Genomic DNA, 23,196 nt, shown 5'->3' with positions numbered 1-23,196 from the left:
CATGCCTATAATCCTGGGCACTTTGGAGGCTGAGGCAGGAGTATCATTGCAAGTTCAAGGCCAAAATGGGCTACAAAGAGAATACCAACCTAGCCAGGTCTACAGAAGCAAGACTGTAAAACAAATAAGGCTAGTTAGATAACTCAGTTAGATAGTTAGATAATAAGTTAGATAACTTGCCTAATGTCTTGAGTTCAGTCCGCGTAGGAGAAGCAACTCCTGCAAGCTGTCCTTACATATGGTGAATCACACACACACAAGCACACACACACACACAAGCACACACACACACAAGCACACACACAAGCACACACACAAGTAATAAACGTAAAAAAATGAAAAGACAAAACCCCACAGAAACAACTACAATTCACTATGTTTAAGTCAACCCAGCCCAGGGAATAAAAGACCAGGCCCTTCTTTAAAGGTTGTGCTGCCCTGGCTCCTTGGAGGGTCACAGACCTGACTGCAATCAATTCCCCTCTGTTGTTCTCCTAAGGGGTTTCTCATCTGAAAAGAAGCAATGGGACTTAATATGTCCCCCTCATCTACCTTCTGCAAGCATATTGAACAGGCTGGCTCAGAAAGCTTCCAAATGGAGGGGTTTTTTTTAACATTTGCTAAAGTGAGCTGCTCTGCTTTGAACGACAGTGCAGAATCAGGGGGCAGCAGGGGTGGCTTGCCAGCGTCATGCCTTTCAACGCTAGCAAGACACGTTAGCTTTGAGAACTCGGCCACCCGCGGCAGCTAACTCCCACTCTTCGTTGGGATTCTTTTCCTTGCTAGATCAAACGAAACTCCTGCTGGAGGCCCCTGCGATTCTGTGCACTCATCTTCAGCGCAGATATTGCTACTGTTTTATGTTCCCGCTTGAAGCCCCAGGCCCTGGAGGGCAGAAACCAAATAGACTTTATCCCACTGTTGCAGCAACTGGTCTTGCCAATCATACTGGAGATGCTTAGTAAGAATTAGGTGATGTTAGGACGCAGACACAAAAGCTGGAGAGTAGACTGAGGTTGCCCTTCCTGGCGGGTCCCAGAGGGCGGTGCTAATGGGGAGGGTGTTGATAGGCAACCCACACCGACTGCACGAGCCGGGTGGACCAAGACCAGTATGAAGGAATCAGGAGACTTAGAGCTGGCTTGGGTGGGCACGAACCCCGCCCCGCCTCCGGAATCAAAACCCGGGAGTGAGACCCGCCCAGAGAGGAGCAAGCAAGGAAGCGCACCCGACTCAGCGCCGCACTAGACCATAACCCCGCCTACAGGATGGCCGAAAGCTCAGCATTAGGATCCCAGGCGGCCAGGAGCACTTCCAAGATCCGCCTCCGCAACTAGGCCCCGCCTCCGACTGGTCCGAGCCTGCACCCTAATCCGCCAAAGGACCGCTCCCTAAACTCCGTCCCACATCAGTCTCGGACCCGCCCCATACCCACCTTGAACCCGCCTTCCAACCGCTAGGCTCCGCCCCAGTTCTGGTCAACGACCGCTCCTAAGCTCCGCCCCACCTCAGTCTCAGACCCGCCTTCCAACCTCTAGACTCCGCCCCAGTTCTGGTCAAGGACCGCCCCTAAGCTCTGCCCCACCTCAGTCTCAGACCCGCCTTCCAACCTCTAGACTCCGCCCCAGTTCTGGTCAAAGACCGCCCCCAAGCTCCGCCCCACATCCGTCTCAGACCTGCCTTCCAACCTCTAGGCTCCGCCCCAGTTCTGGTCAAGGACCACTTTCTGAGCCCCACCCCAGGCCAGTGTAGGCCCCGCCCTCAGATTGCCCGCTCCATCTCCACGAACCTGTTTAGAACGCGCCCCGCCGCCCGCATTAGCCTTTTCCTAAGTTTCGCCTCTTAAGACACAGCAACGCACAAACCCTGCAGTTTACACCCGCCTTTACCCCGCCCCACTATACTCCCCGCCCCCAGGGCACCACCTTGCCCCACTTCCTGGGCCGGAGTATTGGCTAGTCCCGCCCACAGCTGCCTCCTCTTTGCCCCGCCTCCTCAGACTCAGGTCTTGCTTCCGTTTGCATCCAGGAGACATTGGCCCCGCCCCGCGATGGCGCCTGAGGACCACGAGGGGGCCACGTCTCTGCTGCAGAGTTTCGAGCGCCGCTTCCTGGCGGCTCGCGCGCTTCCCTCCTTTCCCTGGCAGGTGGGCGGCGGACCTATGGCGGGTGTTGGGGTTGAGCACCTGGGGCTGCTGGGCTGGGCTTCTGGGGCCGCCTTCGCTCACTGCCCGACCTGGGGAGGCAGGCTGGGCCCTTCTTTGGCAGGACTTGCAGGGTCTCAGGCCGGGCTGTCTTATTTTAGCAACTTTTTAAGCCAGTGATCGTTCATCTTGGCAACTGCAAAACAGCTTTGAAAACTTCAACCGCGCTCTCCTGAAGGGGAGGCCAGGCTCCCATCCAAAGGGCTGGCTGCAGGCAGAACCGCCTCGTAGTTCAGACTGAAAAGGGAACTTCCTGGCGGTCTGGGGACGTGCAGCTCAGGCACGAGGCTCCTTTGGAGAGTCCTCGCTGATAACTCATGTGCAAGGAACTCACCGGCATGAGTCACTGTAAAATTGTATTCCTCCAAAGTCTGCCCGGTTTCTTTGAGTGGTATTTCTGATCTTACCACAAAATGGAACTCTATAGCTTATGGGTCCCCATTCGATGTCAATTCACCAGCCGTGCTAAACACTTGCTCAGGGTCGCCCACAGTGCACTGTACTGGGGTCCGTTGTCACTCCGTTTAAGTAGGAAAGGGTGAGTGAGAGCCAAAACTCTGGCCAGGGAGACCAACTTTCTGCTTAAATTCGAGCTCAAAGCCCGTGGGAGGTGGCACGCCAATTATCCTAACACTCTGGGTCTCAAACTCTTGAGACCTGCCTGGTCTACAAAGAGAAGAATCCTAACTCAAACCTCTATGTGCTATATGAATTATATACTGTGGGACCTTATGCAAGTGGCTACATTTTTGTGCCATCATGTCTAATTAACACTGTGGGGGATACAATGTCTCTTGCTACCAAACAGTTGGGCTTCTTTTTTTTTTTTCTTTTTTCTTTTTTCTTTTTTTCCCAGCTAGAAATCATAGGCAGACAAGAAGCTCAAGGCATGCTGTGTTTTCCTGTGCCAGCTGTAAGCAGACAAGAGCAGCAATTGTAGGTCTCTTGCATATAGGACACCCTTGGTCCTTATGGGCATCTGGAGTTCTTGAGGCATTTTGGCTGCCAGCTTCCCAGCAGGCCTACATGCTGGATTTCCTCACCCCTTGGCAGCAGTTCTTACAAACATACAGCTCTTGTGCAGGCCTTAGGCATAGGGGATTCCTTAGCTCTTGACCACGGTCAGCTGCCTGGCTGCTTTTACAATTCTGCCAGCCACTGTTGAGTCACCCAGCCACCGCTGCTCTGCCTTCTCCATGTTACCAGCTCAGCCTGCACCAAGAAGAGACCATTCCTAGGAGGGATCTTTGTAGTCCACTCCCTTCTTTTTTTTGTTTGTTTGTTTGTTTGTTTGTTTGTTTTTCGAGACAGGGTTTCTCTAGCTTTAGAGCCTGTCCTGGAACTAGCTCTTGTAGACCACGCTGGCCTCGAACTCACAGAGATCCGCCTGCCTCTGCCTCCCAAGTGCTGGGATTAAAGGCATGTGCCACCACTGCCCGACATAGTCCACTCCCTTCTTGAGCCACCACAGCAGGTTATGTAGTTGTCTGAACCTATCACAGCCTTGCCTCTTAGTACCACTGAGCCACCAGGGGGGGCGCGCTCCCCATCTGCACATCAAAATGAATGCAGAGTAATATAGTGTGTACCCAGGCTTATGACAGTAAAAAGTCTGTTGCAAAGTACCTCAAACACCCCTGAACGAGGCTGCACCATGCAAATCAGCTGTGGTTGTCCAAGGTGTTTATGGAGTGATCAGACAGCCAAGGCTGATGTAAGGGCAGTCCTGCTGCTGTCTGACTGATAGTCCTTTTGCTTAAGGCAGCCAGGGCAGGAAGGGAGAGTCCAATAGCTCCAAATTAGGGAGTCGCATTGCCCCCCCAGCCTTTGCTTATTTATAGGAAAATGAACATAAGAGGGCTTACAGCGAGAACCTAAAGACTTCACCATGAACAGTAACTGTGGATTTAACAGCCTTAGCACGGTTGCTGCAAGATAGGCAGCCCCTCCTGCATCTCACTTTGTGGGAGCACTGGAATACGAACCCCACTCACACCTGGCTATGGAAGCACACCAAGTGTTGCCTAGCAGTTAGTGAGTCACTAAATCTTTACCGACTGCCTGCCATCCATGAGCTGCACACGGCACAGTAGAGACCAGCCCTACTCAGACAACACAGTAAGTAACCAGAAAACGCCAAGCGAAACCAAATGAGGGAGCCAGTCTCAGCTTGGGGTGCTAAAGCAGGAGAATCTCTGAGTCAGAGACCAACCCCAGCTACAGGCTGAGACCCTGTCTCAAAAGAATAAGCAAGGAAATGGCAAATAGAGACATCAAAGGCCTCCCCAAAGAGGCAGCTCTTGAACTGCTACCCGAGCCCTGATCAGCCAGCCACAGGATAGTCTTGAAGAACAGGAAGCAACGGTCTTATAGAAACATGGCCACCATGATTAAGAACAGTAAAGGAGCTGGTGCAGCTGTACTGGGGTGAACAGGGATGAGACTTGAGTGTAGACAAGGCTAGAAAAGCATCAAAGCAGGTCTTAGAGGACCTGTTAGGACATCGTAAAATGCTCTGAAGACATGAAGGCTTGTAGTGTTTCACATACCTGCCCTGACGGGAGCTGAGTCCCTGTGAGAAAGATGGCATGGCCAGGCTTGACACCACACATCTGAGTCCCCATTCTAGCATAAGTGGCAGATTCCAGGCCATTGTGCTGTAACTGATTCTTAGTTTACCAGCTCAGCTTCAGAGTTGCTGGAACCCCGGTGATGACAGGACAGCCACAGCTGATGTGAACTGGGAGTTAGTCTACTGATACTCAGCCACACATGGCCCGTGACATCAGACTGAGTTCACCTCGGGTGGCTCCCACTTCAGATTGGTTCCAGGTCCCTGGGTAAAGATTACTGATGCTCTTTATCAGAATATTCCACAGCAGTGCAATGTTGCTGAGAAAAATCCCCCTAGGATTTATCTCACTCTCTCTCTCCTCGGAACAGAGCCTAGAAGAGAAATTAAGGGAGCCCTCAGGTTCTGAGCTGCTGCTGGCTATTCTGCAGAAGGTAAGAGCCCCAGCATACTCAGATAGCGGAGCCAAGGCTCACCTGTACCCTTTCCGAGCAGTGCCCCAAAAAACAAAGATACAGCACTTCTGTTGGCAATGCACACGGGTGTCAGCACCACAGACAGCTCTGGCTGTTTGGTTTTAATTGATAAAGAAGATATTCAGATAGACAACTGCATAAGATGAGGGAAGCTAGGGGATGCCTTTTTTATTTTTTAAGACTATATTTCTGTGGAGTGCTACTATGCCATTCTTTCTATATGGCTTTAACTTTTGGGTATTTTTTAATATGTGTGGGAGTGTTTGCCTACGTGTATGTCAGAAAAGGGTGTCAGATTCTCTGGGACTGGAGTTACAGACAGTTGTAAGCCACCATGTAGGTGCTGGGAATCAGTGCTCTCAACTGCCGAGCCATCTCTCCAGCCCACCCACTAGGGAAGTCCTGAACTACAGGGACAACAGGTGATAGGTGACTGCTTCCAGCATTTGCTAGCCGCTTTGAAATGTTCTTTACATTTAAGGCAAAAATAAGAAAGCTCATCTTGTCTGCTCAGTATCAGAGGCAGAGGTGGGATTTGATCTCAGAAATGCACATGCCTTTGGGTAGAGGTTTCCTGAATCAATGCCCCCAGCCACCACACCCACTCTAGGAGCCTAGGCCAGGAGTTCTGTGCTGAGCCAGGGCCAACTCAAAGTCAGCCTGATCTATACTGTGGGACCCTGTTATCAGAAAGGAAGATAAAGGGGGAAAGGAAGGAGGAAGCAGTCAGGCTTTGTCTTACAACCTTCCATGGGTGACCCAACAAAAATTAGAGCATACTGCTTTAAGATCCAATGGGGTTATCATCAATGAACCCTCAGTAGGAAGCTCTGGCAGACATAAGGGGATTCTGTGGTCCTCCCAAGGTAGAAAGCTCCACCTCCCTCCAGGCCCATTTCCATCTCCTGCTTCCTGATGGTCCTCTGACCTCCTTTCACCTGGGAGCTACCCCACACTGCCCTCTCTGCCCTGCTCCTGAGGCTTCCACTGAGTCATTAGTTCCTGTCTAGGCAGAGCCTTCGCTCTTCCATATTTGCCTGCTTGGCTCCATCTCTAACCCTCCCACCACCTAGGACTCATAGCCAGGAAAGGTATCTGGGGGGTCTGCCACTGGGCCCTCACCTCCATGAAGCCAGATTCCCCACTTTTGTCCTCACAACAGACTAATGTCATCCCCATCTGCCACCCTGGGTGGACAGGAAAGGGACTGTGAACTCAGCTTCCTGCCCGGAGCTGTGCCACTATGTAGAAACATTGTAAAGAAAGAACTTAAAGCTCAATCTTACATTGGGAGTGGCAGCACATACCCATAATCCTAAGGCAGGAGGATTGTAAATTCGAGGTCAGTCTGAGCTATATAGTAAGATCATCTCAAGAAAAGACTCCACCTTGCAGATGCCCATGGCACACACCCCCTTTGTCTCTGCACATCAGGTCCCCTCCAGTCATATGAAGTGTCTTGGACACTAAAGACGTGTCTCTAGCAATCATCTTCTTGTCTTTTGTTGTCTAGACTGTGAAGCACCCTGTGTGTATGCAGCACCTGCCATCTGTGAAGTACGCCCGCTGCTTTCTCTCAAAGCTCATCAAAAAGGTCAATGATGGGCAGTGGCTGCCAGGGTTGGGCCATATAGGGGAACACAGAGGTCCAGAGCTCTGCCAGGCTCCAGCAGCCCCACATCCCTGCCTTGGGGCAGGCGGATGCTGGTGGGCTATCAAGGGAGGGCAGGGTGGGACAGGGTAGGAGAGAGGCCAGGACTCTCAGCAGCAGCTTCATCTCCTGGACTCAGGTTCTCCCTCCTACCAGACATCCCTGCCACTGAGTGAAGGATGCCTCCTCCTACCCCACACCACCAGCCATTTCCTGGCTGGCCTACCCACTCCTGCTGGAGTTTACAGTGTCTTCCCCACCTCTGTAAGACACCTTAAGAATCTGTAAGGCCACTGTCCTTAGATGATGTGTTCAAGTGAGCCCCAAGCGCCCAGTGCAGCTTTTAAGCTGCCTTTCAGTGGTGTTGAGACACAGCTTCACCTGGCCTCAGAGCCCTATCCCTCCCGGTGCTGCCAGGGCCTACAGAGGCACTGAGGTGGTAAGGCCTGGAGCCAGGTCATGCAGAGATCACACCTGTGCTGAGCCTTACAGAGTGGCTTTCTCCTGAACTCTGCCTGCTGGCCTAAGCCTTGCCTGCCCTAACTCTCCACACCTCTCCCTGAAGCACCCACCAGTGCGCTTTTGTTAATTTTAATTCTAAATTGTCCATATGCTATCTTATCTCCCACTCCAAAATTTCCCCTATACATCTGGTAAACACCAGGCTGGAGCGTGGCTCAGCAGTAGAATACCAACCTAGCTTGCACAGGTCCTGGGTTCCATCCCCAGCACCATGAATGCTGTAATCAGGTCCTGTTCAGAGCAGATAGAAGCGAGCAACAGAATGGTTCTTTACAAGGGTCGGTATGGCCCTCAGTTAAAGCTCACTGTCTGTTCCCAGCATGAGGCTGTGCCCACAGAGCCTTTGGATGCACTGTACGAGGCGCTGGCAGAGGTTTTGATGGCCGAAGAGTCCACTCAGTGCCACCGGAGCTATTTGCTGGTATGAGATATGTGATTGTATTGTTCCTACTCCCACCCACCACACACACTCTTATCTGTGATTGACTGGGTCGTTTTAGATGAAGGGAATCACACGGCATGGCTCCTTTCACTCAGCACAGTAGCCTCAAGCTCACCCATATTTCTGGCTAAAACAACTTGGTTTCTTTTCGCTGCTGAGTACATTCCAGCGTACACATATTCTGCTCAGCTGCTGTGGTTTAGGACCCACCAATAATATTCTGATAACTCTGTTCATTCTTCCTGTCTCTGCAGCCTTCAGGAGACTCGGTCACACTCTCCGAGAGCACAGCCATTGTGTCCCATGGCACCACAGGCTTGGTGACATGGGATGCTGCTCTCTACCTGGCAGAGTGGGCCATCAAGAACCCAGCAGCCTTCACAGACAGGTAATCTTGGGGCACAGGCAGGGCACTAAGGCAGGTGGGGCTGGTGCAGTTGTGAGCAGGATCCCCATCTCCCACTCAGGACTGTCCTGGAGCTAGGCAGCGGAGCTGGCCTCACGGGCCTGGCCGTTTGCAAGGCGTGCCACCCCAGAGTGTTTATCTTCAGCGACTGTCACAGCCAGGTGCTAGAGCAGCTTCGTGGAAATGTGCTCCTCAATGGCTTCTCCCTAGAGCCCGACACCCCCACCGACCCAGACAGCCCTAAGGTGACAGTGGCCGAGCTGGACTGGGACGAGGTGACAGCCTCTCAGCTCTCCGCCTTCCAGGCAGATGTCGTCATGGCAGCAGGTAATGCCCCGGCAGCACTCACCCAAGCAGATGAAGACGCAATGGGTGCTGCAGGCAGGGACAGGCAGGGTCCCCGAGTGACACCCTAGGCCACCAAGCCACAGCACCCACTCCAGAGCCCCAGACCTGTCTGTGGAGACAGATGCTCTCATTGCTATGGCATGAACCACCAGCTGTCCCCAGAAGACGTAAGATGGGCAGGACAGGTGCTAGGGCAGCACACTAGGCTGGCCTAGAGGACCTTCCCCTGGGGCCACCTATTCCCTCCCTGGTCCTGTAGTGAACACCAGGGAAGTCCTACCCACCACACCAAGACTGTGCCTTCCATTGCTGGTGATAAACAGCCACCCTGGATCTGTAGGTGGGGCAGAGGCCACACAGCCTGTGGTCCTCTCAGGGCTACATCCAACTTCACCTGTTGATAGCACCATCCTGGATCATGTTTATATGGAGTGACAGAGGCCAACTCAGGGAACAGGAGCTGAATGGCCCTGCCACACTGTCTATGCTGGCTCCATGCAGATATGCCAAGGATTTATTATCCTCCTGTGCCATGTGGCCTTGTCTATCCCCACCAGTACATCTGGGTCCTAGGTCCCTGTACTTACTGTGTCTTTCAAAGAGCATGGAATCTTTGAGAGAAAGCAATGTTTGCCTGGGCCACCAATGATCCTTCCTCCCCTAGCACAACAGAGGTCACCAGAAACAGTACAGACAACATAAGACCCCCGCCCCAAAGCCCAGAGCCAGGCTAGGACCTGCTTACTAAGCAAATGAGTAAGGGGCATGGAACCAATGTTGCCCGGTGGGGGATTTGGGGGGGGGGGCGCCACTGTAGAGCTTTTAGACTTTCTCCATTTCACCCGCGGCACCTTCCTATGGAACAGCATAAGTCTCAACACCCAATGCATGGGCCCTCACCCCATGCCAAAGTCTGCTCAGCCCCGCACCCTCACTCTGGGCACAGACCCTAACAGAAGGCCCTTTCCATTGCAGATGTGCTATACTGTGGGGAAGTGACACTGTCACTGGTCAGGGTCCTGAAGCTGCTCAGCGACTGCCAGAGGAAGAATGCTCCTGATGTCTATGTGGCCTATACCGTCCGCAGCCAAGACACGGGCAAGCTGTTCATCACAGAGCTGGGTCAGTTCCCGACCCTAGGAGGGTTTAAAAGTCGGGCTGACTTTGGTCTTGCTCCTCAGCACCCATCCTCATCTGTTCTGAGGCACAGCCTAGACTGCAGAGGCAGTGAGCAGTTGGAAGCCATTGTTTGAGCACTCTGCAACTAGAGAGAAGCTATAGGTGATTTAGAAGAGGAGTAAGGGCCCCGCCATCTGCAGAGGCCCTAGATGGCACTACTACAAGCCTAGTCTGTGCTCCAGTCTGACACTCACCAGTTAGCACCTGGAAGGTTGTCCTGCCGTCATCCCACATCCTCTTTAGACACTAAGGCGCTCAGACCAAAGCTGTCCACTCACCTGCCATAGCATCTGTGGACAGACTCCCCCGCTTCAGTATAGAGCAAATAAGCAGGTGAATGCTCCCGGAACCCACTGATAGAACACTGAGGACCTTGAATGTACTTGCGTGCACACACACACACACACACACACACACACCTGCAATCTATTTTCCCCTGGAAAAACCGAGTACTACAGAGCAGTCAGCCTGTTCCTGATTTCAGTAACTCTCTTTATGGGATCAGGGCACTTAGCTCAGTGGTAGAATGCTTCCTACTATGTGCAAAGCTGGATTCCATCCATAAGATTTTTAAAAATTCAGTAGGAGGAGTTTGAAGTGTGCCAACCTGTGTCTGTGGCACTCGGGTGGTGGGCTCTGGGGCCTCGCATATTCCCGTGCCTGTGGTGCTCTGCCCTTTAAACTCCTAGCTTTACTTATAATGGAAGTGTAGACGAGACCACACGCCCCACGGTCCTCGCAAATCCCATGAACCCAGGCAACCCAGGGGCTGTGGTGGGAGAGGGGTCACACTGTTGCTGTTTACCGCCTTCAGGCTGGAGAGAGACAAGCAGGCAGAAGTGCTCACTGCACAAACATGAAGACCTGAGTTTGAATCCTCAGCACCCATGCAAAAAGCTGGGTGTGAGCTGGGAGGTGGTGGCGCACATCTTTAATCCCAGCACTTGGGAGGCAGAGGCAGGTGGATCTGTGAGTTTGAGTCCAGTGTTGTCTACAAAGCAAGTTCCAGGACAGTCAGGGCTACACAGAGAAACCCTGACTTGGGGGGAAAAAAAAAGTCAGGTTGTGGCCACAGCGCCTGTAACTCTAGTGCTGCTGGGGGTAGAGACAGGAGGTTTGCGGAGCCTTAAGGGAATACAGTGGGAAATGACAGAACCCCTGCCATTCTCCTGTAGACTGAGCAGGCCCACACAGACCCTTAGGGCATCTGCATAGGCCTAGAAACCTGTGGCCCAAGTAAATCAGCTTGAATGCACACCTGTGTCAACAGCCGTGCACTAACAGACTGACTTCCTGCCCCAACGCTGCCCTCCTGAGAGCTCTGTTCTCTGTCTAGATCGTGCAGGGATCTACTGGGAAGAAGTGCCTCCTCACGCCAGCAAACTGTTTCCCTATGAAGAGCACTCGGCCATCGTAATCCTGAAGCTCGTGCTCAGCCATCATCAGAGTATTTGAAGGGACTGAAGGAAAAGTGAGACGGCTGTCATGGGAAGAGTCCGTGGGAAAGCTGGGAAGACTTCTGTTGGCAGAGAAGTTGATAGCAAACCACAAATGGACAGTAAGCACAGGCTGAGTATGGTGCCTATCCTCAGCAGCTCATCTGGAGTGGACATGGGCTCAGAGCAAGCATTTCTACTGTACTAATAAAAACATGAATTTATCAAGTATGACTGTCCTGCCAGACAGCTCAGGCTCATCCAATCCCAGTGAACACATGATATCCCAGAGCTTATGGCAGCCCAAAAGAACCAGGACACAAGGAATGTGAAAGTCCGGAGACAAAAACCCAGGGACTGAGAGGTTTACAGGGTCACCAGAGAGAAGAGCTTCTCAGAGACACAGGATGAAGCAAGCAGCTGCCAGATGATCCATTTCCCAGTTGTCCACTGTCGTACTTAGGCTTCTGGCCACTAGCGGGCACTCAACAGCCCACCAGAGACCAAGTGGAGCAGGTGCTGGTTGGAAGGGCGGGTACAGGATGGATGGAGCCTGAACCTAGCTCCACACTGAGGGCAGGGCCCTAGTCTCTGGCCCGGAGGTCATTTGTGAGTGACCAAAGGGAGCACAGTCTGCTGCCAGCTCTCGTCCCACCGCAGTTGTTCCGACTCTCGGAGCTCTTTCCGGAACTGCTTTAGCTTTCCATCAGGGTCAGGAAACTTTAAGAAAAGCATCTACAGGAAAAGGAAGACTGGAATTCAGCTCCCTGCACACCCTGCCCCATGTCAGGTCCTGGTTGCTCATGCCTAGCAGTGCCCCTCCCCTCACTGGATACCTGAGGGATCAATCTACTTACCCACAGCCCTGCGCTGGGGCATGAGCCTCCACCTGCTGTCTTCCCTTCCCTCTACCACCCCTAACACAACTGTAGGTGCAGTTAAGATGGAGGCCATGACAGCTTTGCCTTTGAAGTACCTATCAGGGGCCAGCAAACTGCAGGCTTCAAGCTGAGTCCTGCCCACCTGGCATTTTTTGTAAGTAAGGAACCCAGTCTCCCTGTACATGTCCACAGCTGTATTCCCATCCACACCAGGATGGGGTTTCAGAGTTCTCACAAGGACTTAAGGACAAACGAGTCTCTTGTCAGAAATGAGAGCACAAGTATCAGGACAAATACACTTCTGCAGAAACTCCCTTGTCCCCCACTCTCCCCAGAGGGCAGCACAGCTCCCATCTTTACAAACAGGAGGCAGGAGTATATGTGTGTCCCTGGCTCTTCGAGCTCCTGTCATTGTGAAAGGCAGAGCAGGGTGAGAGACTATCTTGGAGGCCTCTGCTTCCTTCCTCCTCTCTACATCCCAGAGTCCTACCACAGCAGTCCTTGTGGAGGAAGCAGAGTCAGAGAGCTGGCTCAAAGCCAGGGTGAAAGCCACCAAACCCCCCAGGGAGTCAGCCTACTACCTGCAGCTGTGCTGCCAGCTCCTCCGCATCCTTGAAAACCAGTCCATTCTCCCCATGTCTCACGAGCTCATGCAAACTGCAGACAAAACAAGGGGAAAGGACGGGAACACAGATGAGCCACCACTGCTCCCTCAGGTGAAGCCAGCGTCAAAAGTGGTAGGTTGGCCTCAGTGTTCTGAGATGGAGTTTTTGGAAAGAAAAGCCTACAAGAGCACATGTCAAAACACCAGGCTGACAGGGAGAAAGGAAGGTGACCTTTCTGTGTCAAGATGGTTTCTGTGTTTTTTCTCCACTCCAGCCTGAGAACTAGGGTCCCAGCAAGCCTGTATTTGGCTCTACACATCAAGGGTACCTTTTCAGAGTCACTGGGAGATTTGATCCCGACAAAGCCTGAGCTTGGCTCACACAGGGTTTCACATCCTGAACTCCATCCTGCGGCTGGTCTCTAGCTGTTAAGCTGCAGCCTCCATGCCCACATCCACCCTGGCCAGGGAAAGTGGAGTCCCAGAACTGCACTGGTATGGATGGTTCCTATCCAACTGAGAGACAAGCCACAGAACAGAGGGATGTAAATCCAGTCGACTGCAGGCAGCTCTGGCCACCATTCCCTTCTCACAGCAGGAGCCTGAGTAGAATGTTAGCCATGAACAAACTCCAGCCACCCCGTCCCTCTATCTGTGCAGGACATATTCCTGGAGCCCCTCTCATATCCGCAGGTGGTTCCTTATGTAAACTGCTTTGCATGTAAGCCACATGAACCCTACTCTATGCTTCACATCCTCTCTAGATGGCGTTAACATCCCAGCAAGGAACAAGGATAAGAAAGCTACATGCTGATACAGACACAATCAACATGCTCCTTGCTACAACATTCCCAAGACAGGAACTCATTGTGTAGCACAGGCTGGCTTTAAGCTCAGGGATCCTCTTGCCTTTGCCTCCAGACTACAGGCATGTACTAATATTTCCAACATCCTAACTACATTTTGTATCTGGATGACTGGCATGGTGTGGATGCCCCAAGCTGACTATCTTTCAGTAGGGCTCAGCCCAACCATAGGACAGGGGCCCCAGCTGCTGGTCTAGAGTATGCCCCAGGTATAGCTTGGTATCTGTTCCTACCACTTGAAGTTCACGGCACAAACAGGCAAGCAGCACCCAAACATGTCCACCACCTTCATGGGCAGGTCCAGACCACTGGAAGACATGTGTAGACAGACACCCAGATCCGCTGACCCTGCAAAGACAGTCAAAACACTAGGGCACATTCTCCCGGGTCTATGTAATGACCCCTAGACAAGGAGGGGAAATCAGAAGCTGTCCCTGTGACACTGTCCCCAGATACAAATGGCATAAACTGACCAAGGAGTCAGCAGCCTGACCAGAGGCAAAAGCATGGCTGACCACTGGGTCCTGTCTCCCACTAATGATTAAATTTTGTTTTTGTTTTTATTTGTATTGATTTATTGTTTCTACTTAGCCATAATTCATTTTCAAAGATAAAATTCCCAGGCAGTCACTGTGATCAGCAGTTTCTGGTTATGGTTGTAGTTCATTCAGCTTTGTTAAGAATACTACCCAGTGACCACTTAAAAATAACTAAAGATGGCTGCCTTGGCTTAGCAGGTGGAAGTGCTCCCAAGCCTGACACAGAGCTCCATCTCTGGACCCCACAGAGGATGGAGGAAGAGAGCCAACTCCTCTAAGTTACAAAACCAGTGGTGGCGCACGCCTGTAATCCCAGCACTTAGGAGGCGGAGGCAGGTGATCTCTGAGCTTAAAAGCCAGTCTGGCCTACAGAGTGAGTTCCAGGACAGCTAGGACTACACAGGGAAACCCTGTCTCAAAAAACAGAAACAACAAAACCCAGACACGCCAGTGCACACCTATGACCCCAGCACTCGGGGCTGAGGAAGAGGCAGTGCTGCAAACTCAGGGCTACCTTACGGTACAAAGATCCTGTCTCAAAGATTACAGGGCAAAAAGGAGCTCAGTCTGCCCTTGTGGGACAGTGTTGTACTGCCCTCTGTCTCACCTAGAAGCAGGGGGTAGTCCTCGGCCTCCAGCCATGGGGTGCAGAACTGGACATGCCGGAGGTGCTTCTGGCTGATGAGGTGGCGGTAGTGCTCCCTGAGAGGTCCCTTCCCTTCACAGAGAAGAAAAGTCACTTACACTGTCGCTCTCCCAAAACCACACCCACCAGTGGCCCCATCAGGCCCTGACATCCCTGGCCAAGACGCTAAGCACACCCCAGCCAGCTGGCACAGGGCTGCAGGTTGCAAAGGGGTCTAAGATAAATGCTAGGGTGCCAACAAGACAGACACCGAATCTCCACCTGCACCAAGTGATACAGGGACTTTCCTTAGTGTGCCAGGGTCCCCTAGGAACCTGACTGGGAGGGAGCAGGAGGAGGTAGCTGCTAACCCTGTGACTGGACAGAGGACACAGAGGCTGGGAGTGCACTGGGAAAGCGGACGGTTTGGTCTAAGTGCCATCCAGATTGAAATCTGAACTCTTGAGTCCTTTCTGAGCCTCAGGTTCCCTATTTATGAAGTGGATGTAGAACCTATACCCCCAGGGACATGATGACACAGTCCTGTACCAGCTACTTGGGAGTCTGAGGCAGGTTAGCATATCAAAACTTGCCAGCCTGGACCCTCTCTCCACACAGAAAGATAAAATACAGCTAGGGATGTAGCTCCACGGTAGAGCACTTGCCTAGCTTGGGCAAGGTCTTGAGGAGAAAGGGAGAAATTACCCTGGAGAACTGAGATGACTACTGAGACAGTGCCCTACAGAGGTGTCCTCTAAAGGCCATATGCCCATTCTTCTGCCACCCTCTGCCCTTCTAAAAGTATGCCATGGTGTTCCCATCGTACCTGTTATCACACAGACTAGGGAAGGAAGGCTGTCTCCACTGAGTGTTAGTTGTTCAAACTCTGTTTTAAAAAAGACACACCAACCAGGAAAAAATAAGGTAAGTGTAGCAGGGAAGCTGCTTCTCGGGGGGTTGCTAGTCTCAAAATACATTCAGACTGTGGGAAAAGCCACTCAATGACCGTGTAAGCTTCCCATGCCCTCCCCTACTGTCCCAAGCTGGCCCACCCATGACACCAGGGGCACACCACGTGACAGGCTGCCACAAAAGGTCAGGTAAGTGCCAAGCAGTGGCCCCTGACAAGCTCCAAGCTGCTAATGCACCACACACCTACTTTCTAATGCTCCCAGCAGGATGGAGAAGTCCTCGTCCTCTGCAGGGAGAGAAGGGAAAAGGGTCACAGACTGCCACCCAAACCTCCCGCCCTACTCGTACACCCATCCCCAGATCCCAAGATAAGCTGGGCACACACCCCAGGTACTGAGGGAGGCAGACCTGTCCAGCTCGTGCTGCTCACAAGCAATGCTGGCCGTCCATGCAGACGCCTCACCACCCCGCTCTGACAGTCCCTCTCGGTGAAGGCCGACCTCTCCACACTGGGGTCTGAGGGCGCAGAGCTGAAGAATCAGAGGAGAGAGGTGAAATACTAGACACTGTGGCACAAAAGAGGAATCACAGGCTCCCAGCCATTTGGCACCCTACTGACCTCACTGATCCTGGTTGCTGGGACTGAGGTTATAGGAACAGTACCCACCCCCATAGGCTCTCCACTCTACCTGCTCAGCATCCCAGTGAGAAGGTACTGACCTGCATCCCAGCAGTTACACCTGATTTCCAGGAGCACACAGCATCCCAGTGAGGTGTTGACCCGCCTCCCAGCAGCCATGCTTGGTTCCCAGGAGCACACAGAGAACAGGGGCAGAATTGAAACAGGTACCTTCTCTCCCCAGTGAGATGCCCAGAGGACACTCAGGTCCCCTGCCCCACAAGAATCCACTGGCTGAAGGGCAAGGTAGCACAAGGCTCAGCAGGCAGTTCCTTAAAGGGCCTGAGAGTAGCTGCTTCAGGCTTTGTAAATCATAGACTCTTGTGAAACCTAGTCCCACTACTGCAGTTTGGGAGCAACCACTGTTTTTAAGGTAAGGTAAGGGCTTGCCATGTAGCCCAGGCTGGCCTCAAACTTAAAAGCCTCAGCCTCCCCAGCACTGGGATTACAGAGATTCACCGCCACACCAGGCTTCTAGCAGGCACTGACAACACAGAGGTGAACGGGTGGACTGTGTTCCAATAAAAGCTTATTTACAGGAATAGGTGGCAGGCCGCAACATTAGCTCGCTGGCCCTGGACGAGTCTGCAGGAGACCAGGACAGCGGAGAGATGGGAGACATACCAGCTTTGGAAAGGAGGGTATGTGCGACTCAGCTTCATGAAGAGCTCGTGCTGCAGGTCCAGGGGTGTCTCCTTAAAGAAAGATGCTGGCTTGTCGTAGACAGTCACAGCCCTGATGTGAGATGGGAGTGGGCAGAGAAAAATCTAAGCAACAGGACACAGCAGGATTCCAAAAAGCAAGGGAGTTTAGGGAATCCCAAAGCCAAGAAACTCCAGGATCATTTAGAACACTGCAGACCTTCAGGACCAAAAAGATCCTAGGCCACACAGCTGGGAGGGAAAGACAGCCTACTGCCTCCTCCCTTGGCTTAGGGCATGACTGCTTCAACGCAACACAGCAGGTGCTGCAGCTCTCAAAACACATGGCGGGCTGATGGGTATCCCAGGCCTGCATACCTGATATGCCAGTTCTCTGCCAGGTCCTCCCGCATCGCATTGGTCACACACAGGTTCAGATGGGATAGGCGCCCGAAGAACTTCTCGTACCTACAAAGATGTCTTGGGGATCAGCAGGTAGCCATGGGATGAGCCTAGATCCCACCCCATTCTCCATATGACTTGCTACCCATGGGTAGTGAAAAGGCTGCAGAACTAGGGCCCTTGAGCGCATGTGTCACGCGCTCCCTGTACAGTTACTTTTCCACACCTTCCTACCCTGTCACCGTTCCGCTTACACAGTTATTTCAAAAGGAAACGGTCTCCATAAATCCAGCCTCACGCAATAGAGGAGAAACCCAGTAACAGCCATTTAAGGAAGTCTCAGCCACCTGGACTAGCAGGGCTGCCGCTCTCTCACTGCAGTATAAAGGGAGTTTAGGGACCTGAGGCTTTGTCCCAGGAGAGGGAGGAAGAAGAAGTCAAGGTTACTGAGGTGCAGGCTGGGAATGTGGCTCAGCTGGCAGAGTGTTTTCCTGGCAGGCTAAGGCCCTGGTTCCATCTCGAGTGCTACAAAAACAGGGCATGGTGGTGCGCGCCTATCCAAACACTCAAGAGAAAAAGGCAGGATGTAGCTCAGCTGGTGGAGTGCTTGCCCATAATGCATTGGAGTCCTGGATTCTATCCCCAGCACATCATAAAATAAGCATGGCAGCACATACCTGTAACCTCAGGTAGATCAAGGCCAACCTGCAATAAGCGAGACTCAAAAATCAAATTTAGGGAACAGATAGCACTAGCTGCTCTTCTAGAGGACCAGGGTACATGGCAGCTCACAAATGTCCAGACCCAGGGCATCTGATGCCCTCTTCCAGCCTGCACAGGTACACCAACAAATATTCAGGGAAAATATCCATATATAAAATAATTTTTAAAAACAAAAATAAATTACAAAAAAAAATACCTAAAAGCTGGGTGTGGTGCCGTAAGACTTTAACCTCAGCACTCAGGAGGCAGAGGCAGGCAGGATCTCTGCATTTGAGGCCAGTCTGGTCTACAAAGGGAGTTCTAGGACAGCCAGAGCTACACAGAGCCTCAGTGGGGAGGTGGGGGTAATAAACTGTGTGTGGAGGAGTATGCCTAGAATCCCAGAGCATAAGCAGCTGAGGCAAGAGGACTGACATGAATTCAAAGCCAGTCTGGACCAAGTGAGAAAGATCCTTAGCTACCACCATAATACCTACTGCAGCCTTTTTTCCCCCCTCCAGATATGGAGAAGGCTCTGAAATGGAACTCCCTGGGGCTGATTCCTGACTTACTTCCTGGGTGGCAAGAGACAACATGACTCTCGGCCCACTCTCCTAACTCGTACAGTGTACCATAGCTGGGGTGATGGAGACAAATGGGAGACACGCGGGCCTGGCCTGGCCTGGCACCTGACATGAAGTTGGTGTTGTGTGACAGTTAGGAACTGCCTGGGCAACAAGGGACATCAGTCCCAGTGGGGAAAGGGCACAGCTAGGTGACCCCAGAGCTGGAAGCACACAATGAGATGGGACAACCAGGGTCAAAGCAGAACCAAGGACCCTGCTCCAGATCCAGGCCCTTCTCTCCCACCCACACTCTCTCACCACTTGGCCAGGAGCACAATGGGGTGTCGGGGGCCGTGTACCAAGCCCATGATGGAGTAGCCATAGTTGTGCCAGTCGATGACCAGTTTGCTCCCACATATGCAGCCCACAAGCCAGCAGACGGCAATGGCAGGCAGGCCCGGAGGATTCTAGGAAAGAGAGACTTGGAGGCAGTGGAGGAAGCACAGACCATGGCCCATGTACCGAATGAAGAGGAGGGACCACACAGCAAAGAGCAACGACGAGGCCATGACCTATAAAGGCTCTCATCAGCCAATGGGCAGAAGGAAGGCCCTCTCTGCCATCAAAAGAAAACAGAGTAAGAAGTTATCAAAACTGACCAATCTGGAAACCCCCAAATCATGAACAATCAAGAGCACCTGGGTTAAGGAGACGGTTCAAGAGATAAAGAATTTGCCACCCAAACATAAGGACCTACTTTCATCCCAGACTCCGCATAGAGCTGGGCATGGCATCTCCCAAAAATAACCCCAGGATTCCTCCAGCAAAATAGGAGCTGGAAGACAGGAGATACCGTGGAAGGCCATAGGAAAGCTAGCCTAGTGGATGAGGTGAGGGACAGAGACCCCCATCTCAAACAACGAGGTTGTCTTCCATCCTCCACACACATGTTGTGGCATGTACACACTCAAGCCCACATGAACACGCATGTACATGCACACACACTAAGATAAAATAAAAACTAAGGGAAAGGTAAAAATAAGAACACAAAAATGGAAAATCATGGTTTTTTTGGGAGGGGGTTGGTTTTGGTTTTGGTTTGTTTTTTGTTTGTTTGTTTCTTTGCAAGCTCTGAAAAACGCCAAGCAGCAGCAGAAATCACAGAACCTAAAACACAGGCACCTCAAAGGCCCAGGTTCACTCTGAGGCCATCAAGTTACACACCACATTTTAAACAGGAATTTCTGACAAAGCAACTCCACTGCTAAGAATTTCTCCTAAGAAAGAAACTGGACATGAGTCACAGATGTATATACCCTATACTCTTATCTCAGTCACATGTAAAAGAGCAAAAAAAAAAAACCCCAATAAGGCCAGGAATAGTGGTGCACACCCTTAATCCCAACATTCAAGAGACAGAGGCTTACAGATCTCTGTGAGTTTGAGGCCAGTCTGGTCTAAATAGTGAGAACCTATGCCACAGGGCTCTTGAGAGCATTAAAATACATCAATTAAATACATCAAGATACCAGTGGGTACGACACACACAACAGACACTAGAAACTCCTACTCAAGTTTTTGGGTTTTAATATTCATTTTTATTTATGTAAGTGGTTGCCTACATGTATGTGTGTATAGCACATGCATGCCTAGTGCCTGCAGAGGCCAGGAGTGCATTAGATCCCCTGGAACTGGAGTTACAGACAGTTGTGAGCTACTATTGTAGGTGCTGGGAACTAAGCCTAGGTCCTCTGCAAGAACAAGGAATTTTAAATGCTGAGCCTTTTCTCCAGCAACCTCTATACTCATGCTTATTTGGTTTTTAATATTATTGTGCTTATTATTTGACAATTTCATTACTGTATACATAATTATTTTGATCACTCACACCTTACCTTTCCTAGCCTCCTCCCAACCTTTCAATAACCCAACTAGTCCCCTCCTAGTTTCATATGGTTGCTTGTATGAACACAGGAATGGGGTTACTTCCTGGAGCATGGGCATTTCACTAGTGGACCTACTATGGAAGAAAAAGGACTCCCCCTCCCTTAACAACCACTAACTGCCAACAGTTCCTCAGCTAGTGACAGCACCACATGAATCCCTCCCCTAGCCATGCTAAATGTTGGCAGGCTTGATCTGTGTCGAACAGGTGACCACAGCTGCCACAAGTCCATGAATGCAACAACAGTCCTCCTCATGTTTTTTATACTTTATGCACACAGAAGTATGCAATATATTTAATAATTTGTGCATTTTGTGTGTGGACTGGAAATCAAATCCAGGACCTCACTGACCCACACCCACAACCCAATCTGTGCGGGTAACAGTGGCTCTCACAGAAGGAGACAGCAGCTGGCATATACCTGAAGGAAGATGTAGGCCGCAGGGTCTGTACACATCAACTTCCATAGCAAGTACACTGCCTGGAATATAACCTTGGCTCCATACTGGAGAACTCGGGGTCCAGCTGCAAGTCAGAACACATCCATCTCTACAATGGAGCTCCTGGCAGTCTGCTAGTCCCCTCAGCTCCCCAATACACAACCACCCCTCCAAACCACCTACCCCTAGTCAGGAACCTGGAGTTGTCTGGTCCTACCTCCCAGACTTGGCAGTTCTGTCAGCTTCACAATCTGAATCCTATCACTCTGCAAGAGTTCATCGCGAGGTTTGGAGTCTGCAAATGCAAATGTGCCCTTTAAGGTATCAGAAGTAGTTACAGGCAGCAGGATGTGTTCCTTCACATCTGTAATTCTAGTACTTGAAAGGATAAAGAGGATAGGGTGTTCAAGGCTAGCATGTGCTACAAAGCAAGCCACTTTCTTAAACAAATGAAGCAGGTGGGGATGTCTAGTCTAGTACTTATCAAAACCTCTCTGGTCCCCAGTAACCAGAATGGAAAATGAGGTCACTCTGTGTTCTTCTATGAGAATGCCCTTGAAGGGCATTCATCATATCCATATTCTTTAACTTAGTGACTGGCGAGCAATAGGAAATCAATTGATGTAGAGTAGACTTCTAGATGTCAGAGTCTGGGTCAGTCCCCTCCACCCAAGGCCTGGGATAGCACTCCACACAGGGACCAATAAGAGCTGCTCCCACTTTCCCTTAAATAGACCCTAAATGAACCCCCTAAATTCACAGATGTGTCCAATTTGAGGTGCCCAGAATGTGTGCAAGGATAGCTATGAATGCGCCTGACATGCTGGTAGATTTCATATTGCTATGTCAAAAGGTCGGACACATTGGGGACTTGGTAGTGCATGCCTCTAATTCCAGCACCCTAAAGACTGAAGCAGGTTAATCTCTGTGAGTTCAAGGACACTGTGGTCTACACAGCGAGGTCCAAGTCAGCTAGTGGCTGCTTAGTGAGACTGGGCCCCTGCAAAATCATCAACATGGAGCATAAGGAGGAGGAAGTGGACACCTATGCCTGCACCTTAGGGAACAAGAGAAACATCCCCAGCCAGAAAGGCTCAGTGCTGGATAAGGGATGTAAAGAAACACAGTTAACTCGCTGACAAGGCAGCACGAGGAAGTGGTGGCCAGCACTGAGGTCTCACACACCAGGGTTTCAGCCCCAGTCTCTGCACTACCTAGGCGAATTAAATGGGACCTTGCAACCGATCTCTTCGTAGTCCTCACGTATGGTAAAGGGCGGCTGACACAGGCTGCTCGCAGACACCAGGAAGCAGCGGTCCAGGCCAGAACAGGCAGGAGAGGAGCACAACCGCTCCTGCCTCAGCCCCAGACCAGAGCGAGCCAAGGGTCCCGGCTGAGCATCCCTCCCAGGTCCCTGCCACTCACTGTAGAACCCCAGCAGCGTCACGGAGAAGCCGCTCTGGGCCAATGACAGCGCGTGGTACTGCATGCGAGGGCTGCGGCCCACATCGCCCAGCACCACGACGACCACGTGCGCGGACGCGCCCGCCTGTCGCCCGCGCTTCCACGCGCACAGCAGCAGCACCGGCAATAGCAGCGCCAAAGCCAGCACGGCCACGCAGGACCCCGCCATCTTGGCCCGCCGGCGCCGAGCACGTGACCTGACCGGCAAGCCTGGCTGTGCGCAGCCGCAGAGCCAGACCCTGCTGTGTCGGGGCGGGGCCTTGGATAAGGTGGTGTCTGGAAGATTGGGGCGGGCCCTGGAGGGAGGGGCGGGGCCTGGAGAGGATCGGTGGCCTCGGAGAAACTGCTTAAGGAGTCCAAGAATTAGTAGGACATAGCCATGTCAGGTTCCCTGAACTGTGCCCCTGTGAAAGTAAAGCTGTTCCTTTATTAGAATCTAAGAACTTTTTCAGAGATCTAAGATAAATTACAAACTTGCCTACTGAAAGAATACACTTCCCATCTTCCCTTATGGACTACGAGGTCATTTCCACCGCTGTAAGAGGTCGTATCTCAGCTACTGTGGGCATCTTGACCATGGGCACACGTGGGTAACACAAATACCCCCTTGTTAGGAATAAACAAGGTCCTGGTTAAGATCAGACCAAGCCTCTTTTTTTCTGCCTTCTGTCTCTCTACAGCGGCCTCACTAGCAA

General features: G+C 51.7%; 2 protein-coding genes across 2 annotated transcripts; one reads left to right on the top strand and one right to left on the bottom strand.

Annotated features, from left to right (window-relative positions):
- The first annotated feature begins 2,019 nt into the window (after positions 1 to 2,019).
- Positions 2,020 to 11,466, top strand: Eef2kmt (eukaryotic elongation factor 2 lysine methyltransferase). The gene is made up of 8 exons (XM_038327674.1): positions 2,020 to 2,146; positions 5,147 to 5,209; positions 6,765 to 6,845; positions 7,744 to 7,845; positions 8,121 to 8,254; positions 8,334 to 8,599; positions 9,596 to 9,742; positions 11,136 to 11,466. Exons 1-8 carry the CDS (start codon positions 2,051 to 2,053, stop codon positions 11,252 to 11,254), a joined length of 1,008 nt encoding a protein of 335 aa, XP_038183602.1. The 5' UTR covers positions 2,020 to 2,050; the 3' UTR covers positions 11,255 to 11,466.
- Positions 11,438 to 22,691, bottom strand: Alg1 (ALG1 chitobiosyldiphosphodolichol beta-mannosyltransferase). Its single transcript, XM_038327673.1, has 13 exons — positions 22,463 to 22,691; positions 21,255 to 21,332; positions 21,019 to 21,122; positions 18,971 to 19,119; positions 17,361 to 17,450; positions 16,966 to 17,076; positions 16,071 to 16,192; positions 15,910 to 15,948; positions 15,577 to 15,636; positions 14,733 to 14,843; positions 13,820 to 13,934; positions 12,698 to 12,773; positions 11,438 to 11,970 (listed from the first exon to the last, which is right to left on the bottom strand). The coding sequence occupies exons 1-13, from the start codon at positions 22,668 to 22,670 to the stop codon at positions 11,839 to 11,841; spliced, it is 1,395 nt and encodes a 464-aa protein (XP_038183601.1). The 5' UTR covers positions 22,671 to 22,691; the 3' UTR covers positions 11,438 to 11,838.
- Between the last annotated feature and the right edge of the window lie 505 nt (positions 22,692 to 23,196).

This window comes from Arvicola amphibius, chromosome 4 (assembly GCF_903992535.2).
Source record: "Arvicola amphibius chromosome 4, mArvAmp1.2, whole genome shotgun sequence".
NCBI classification, from domain to species: Eukaryota; Metazoa; Chordata; class Mammalia; order Rodentia; family Cricetidae; genus Arvicola; species Arvicola amphibius.
Note: the sequence above shows the minus strand (reverse complement) of the source record. Positions and strands in the feature narration are given on the sequence as shown.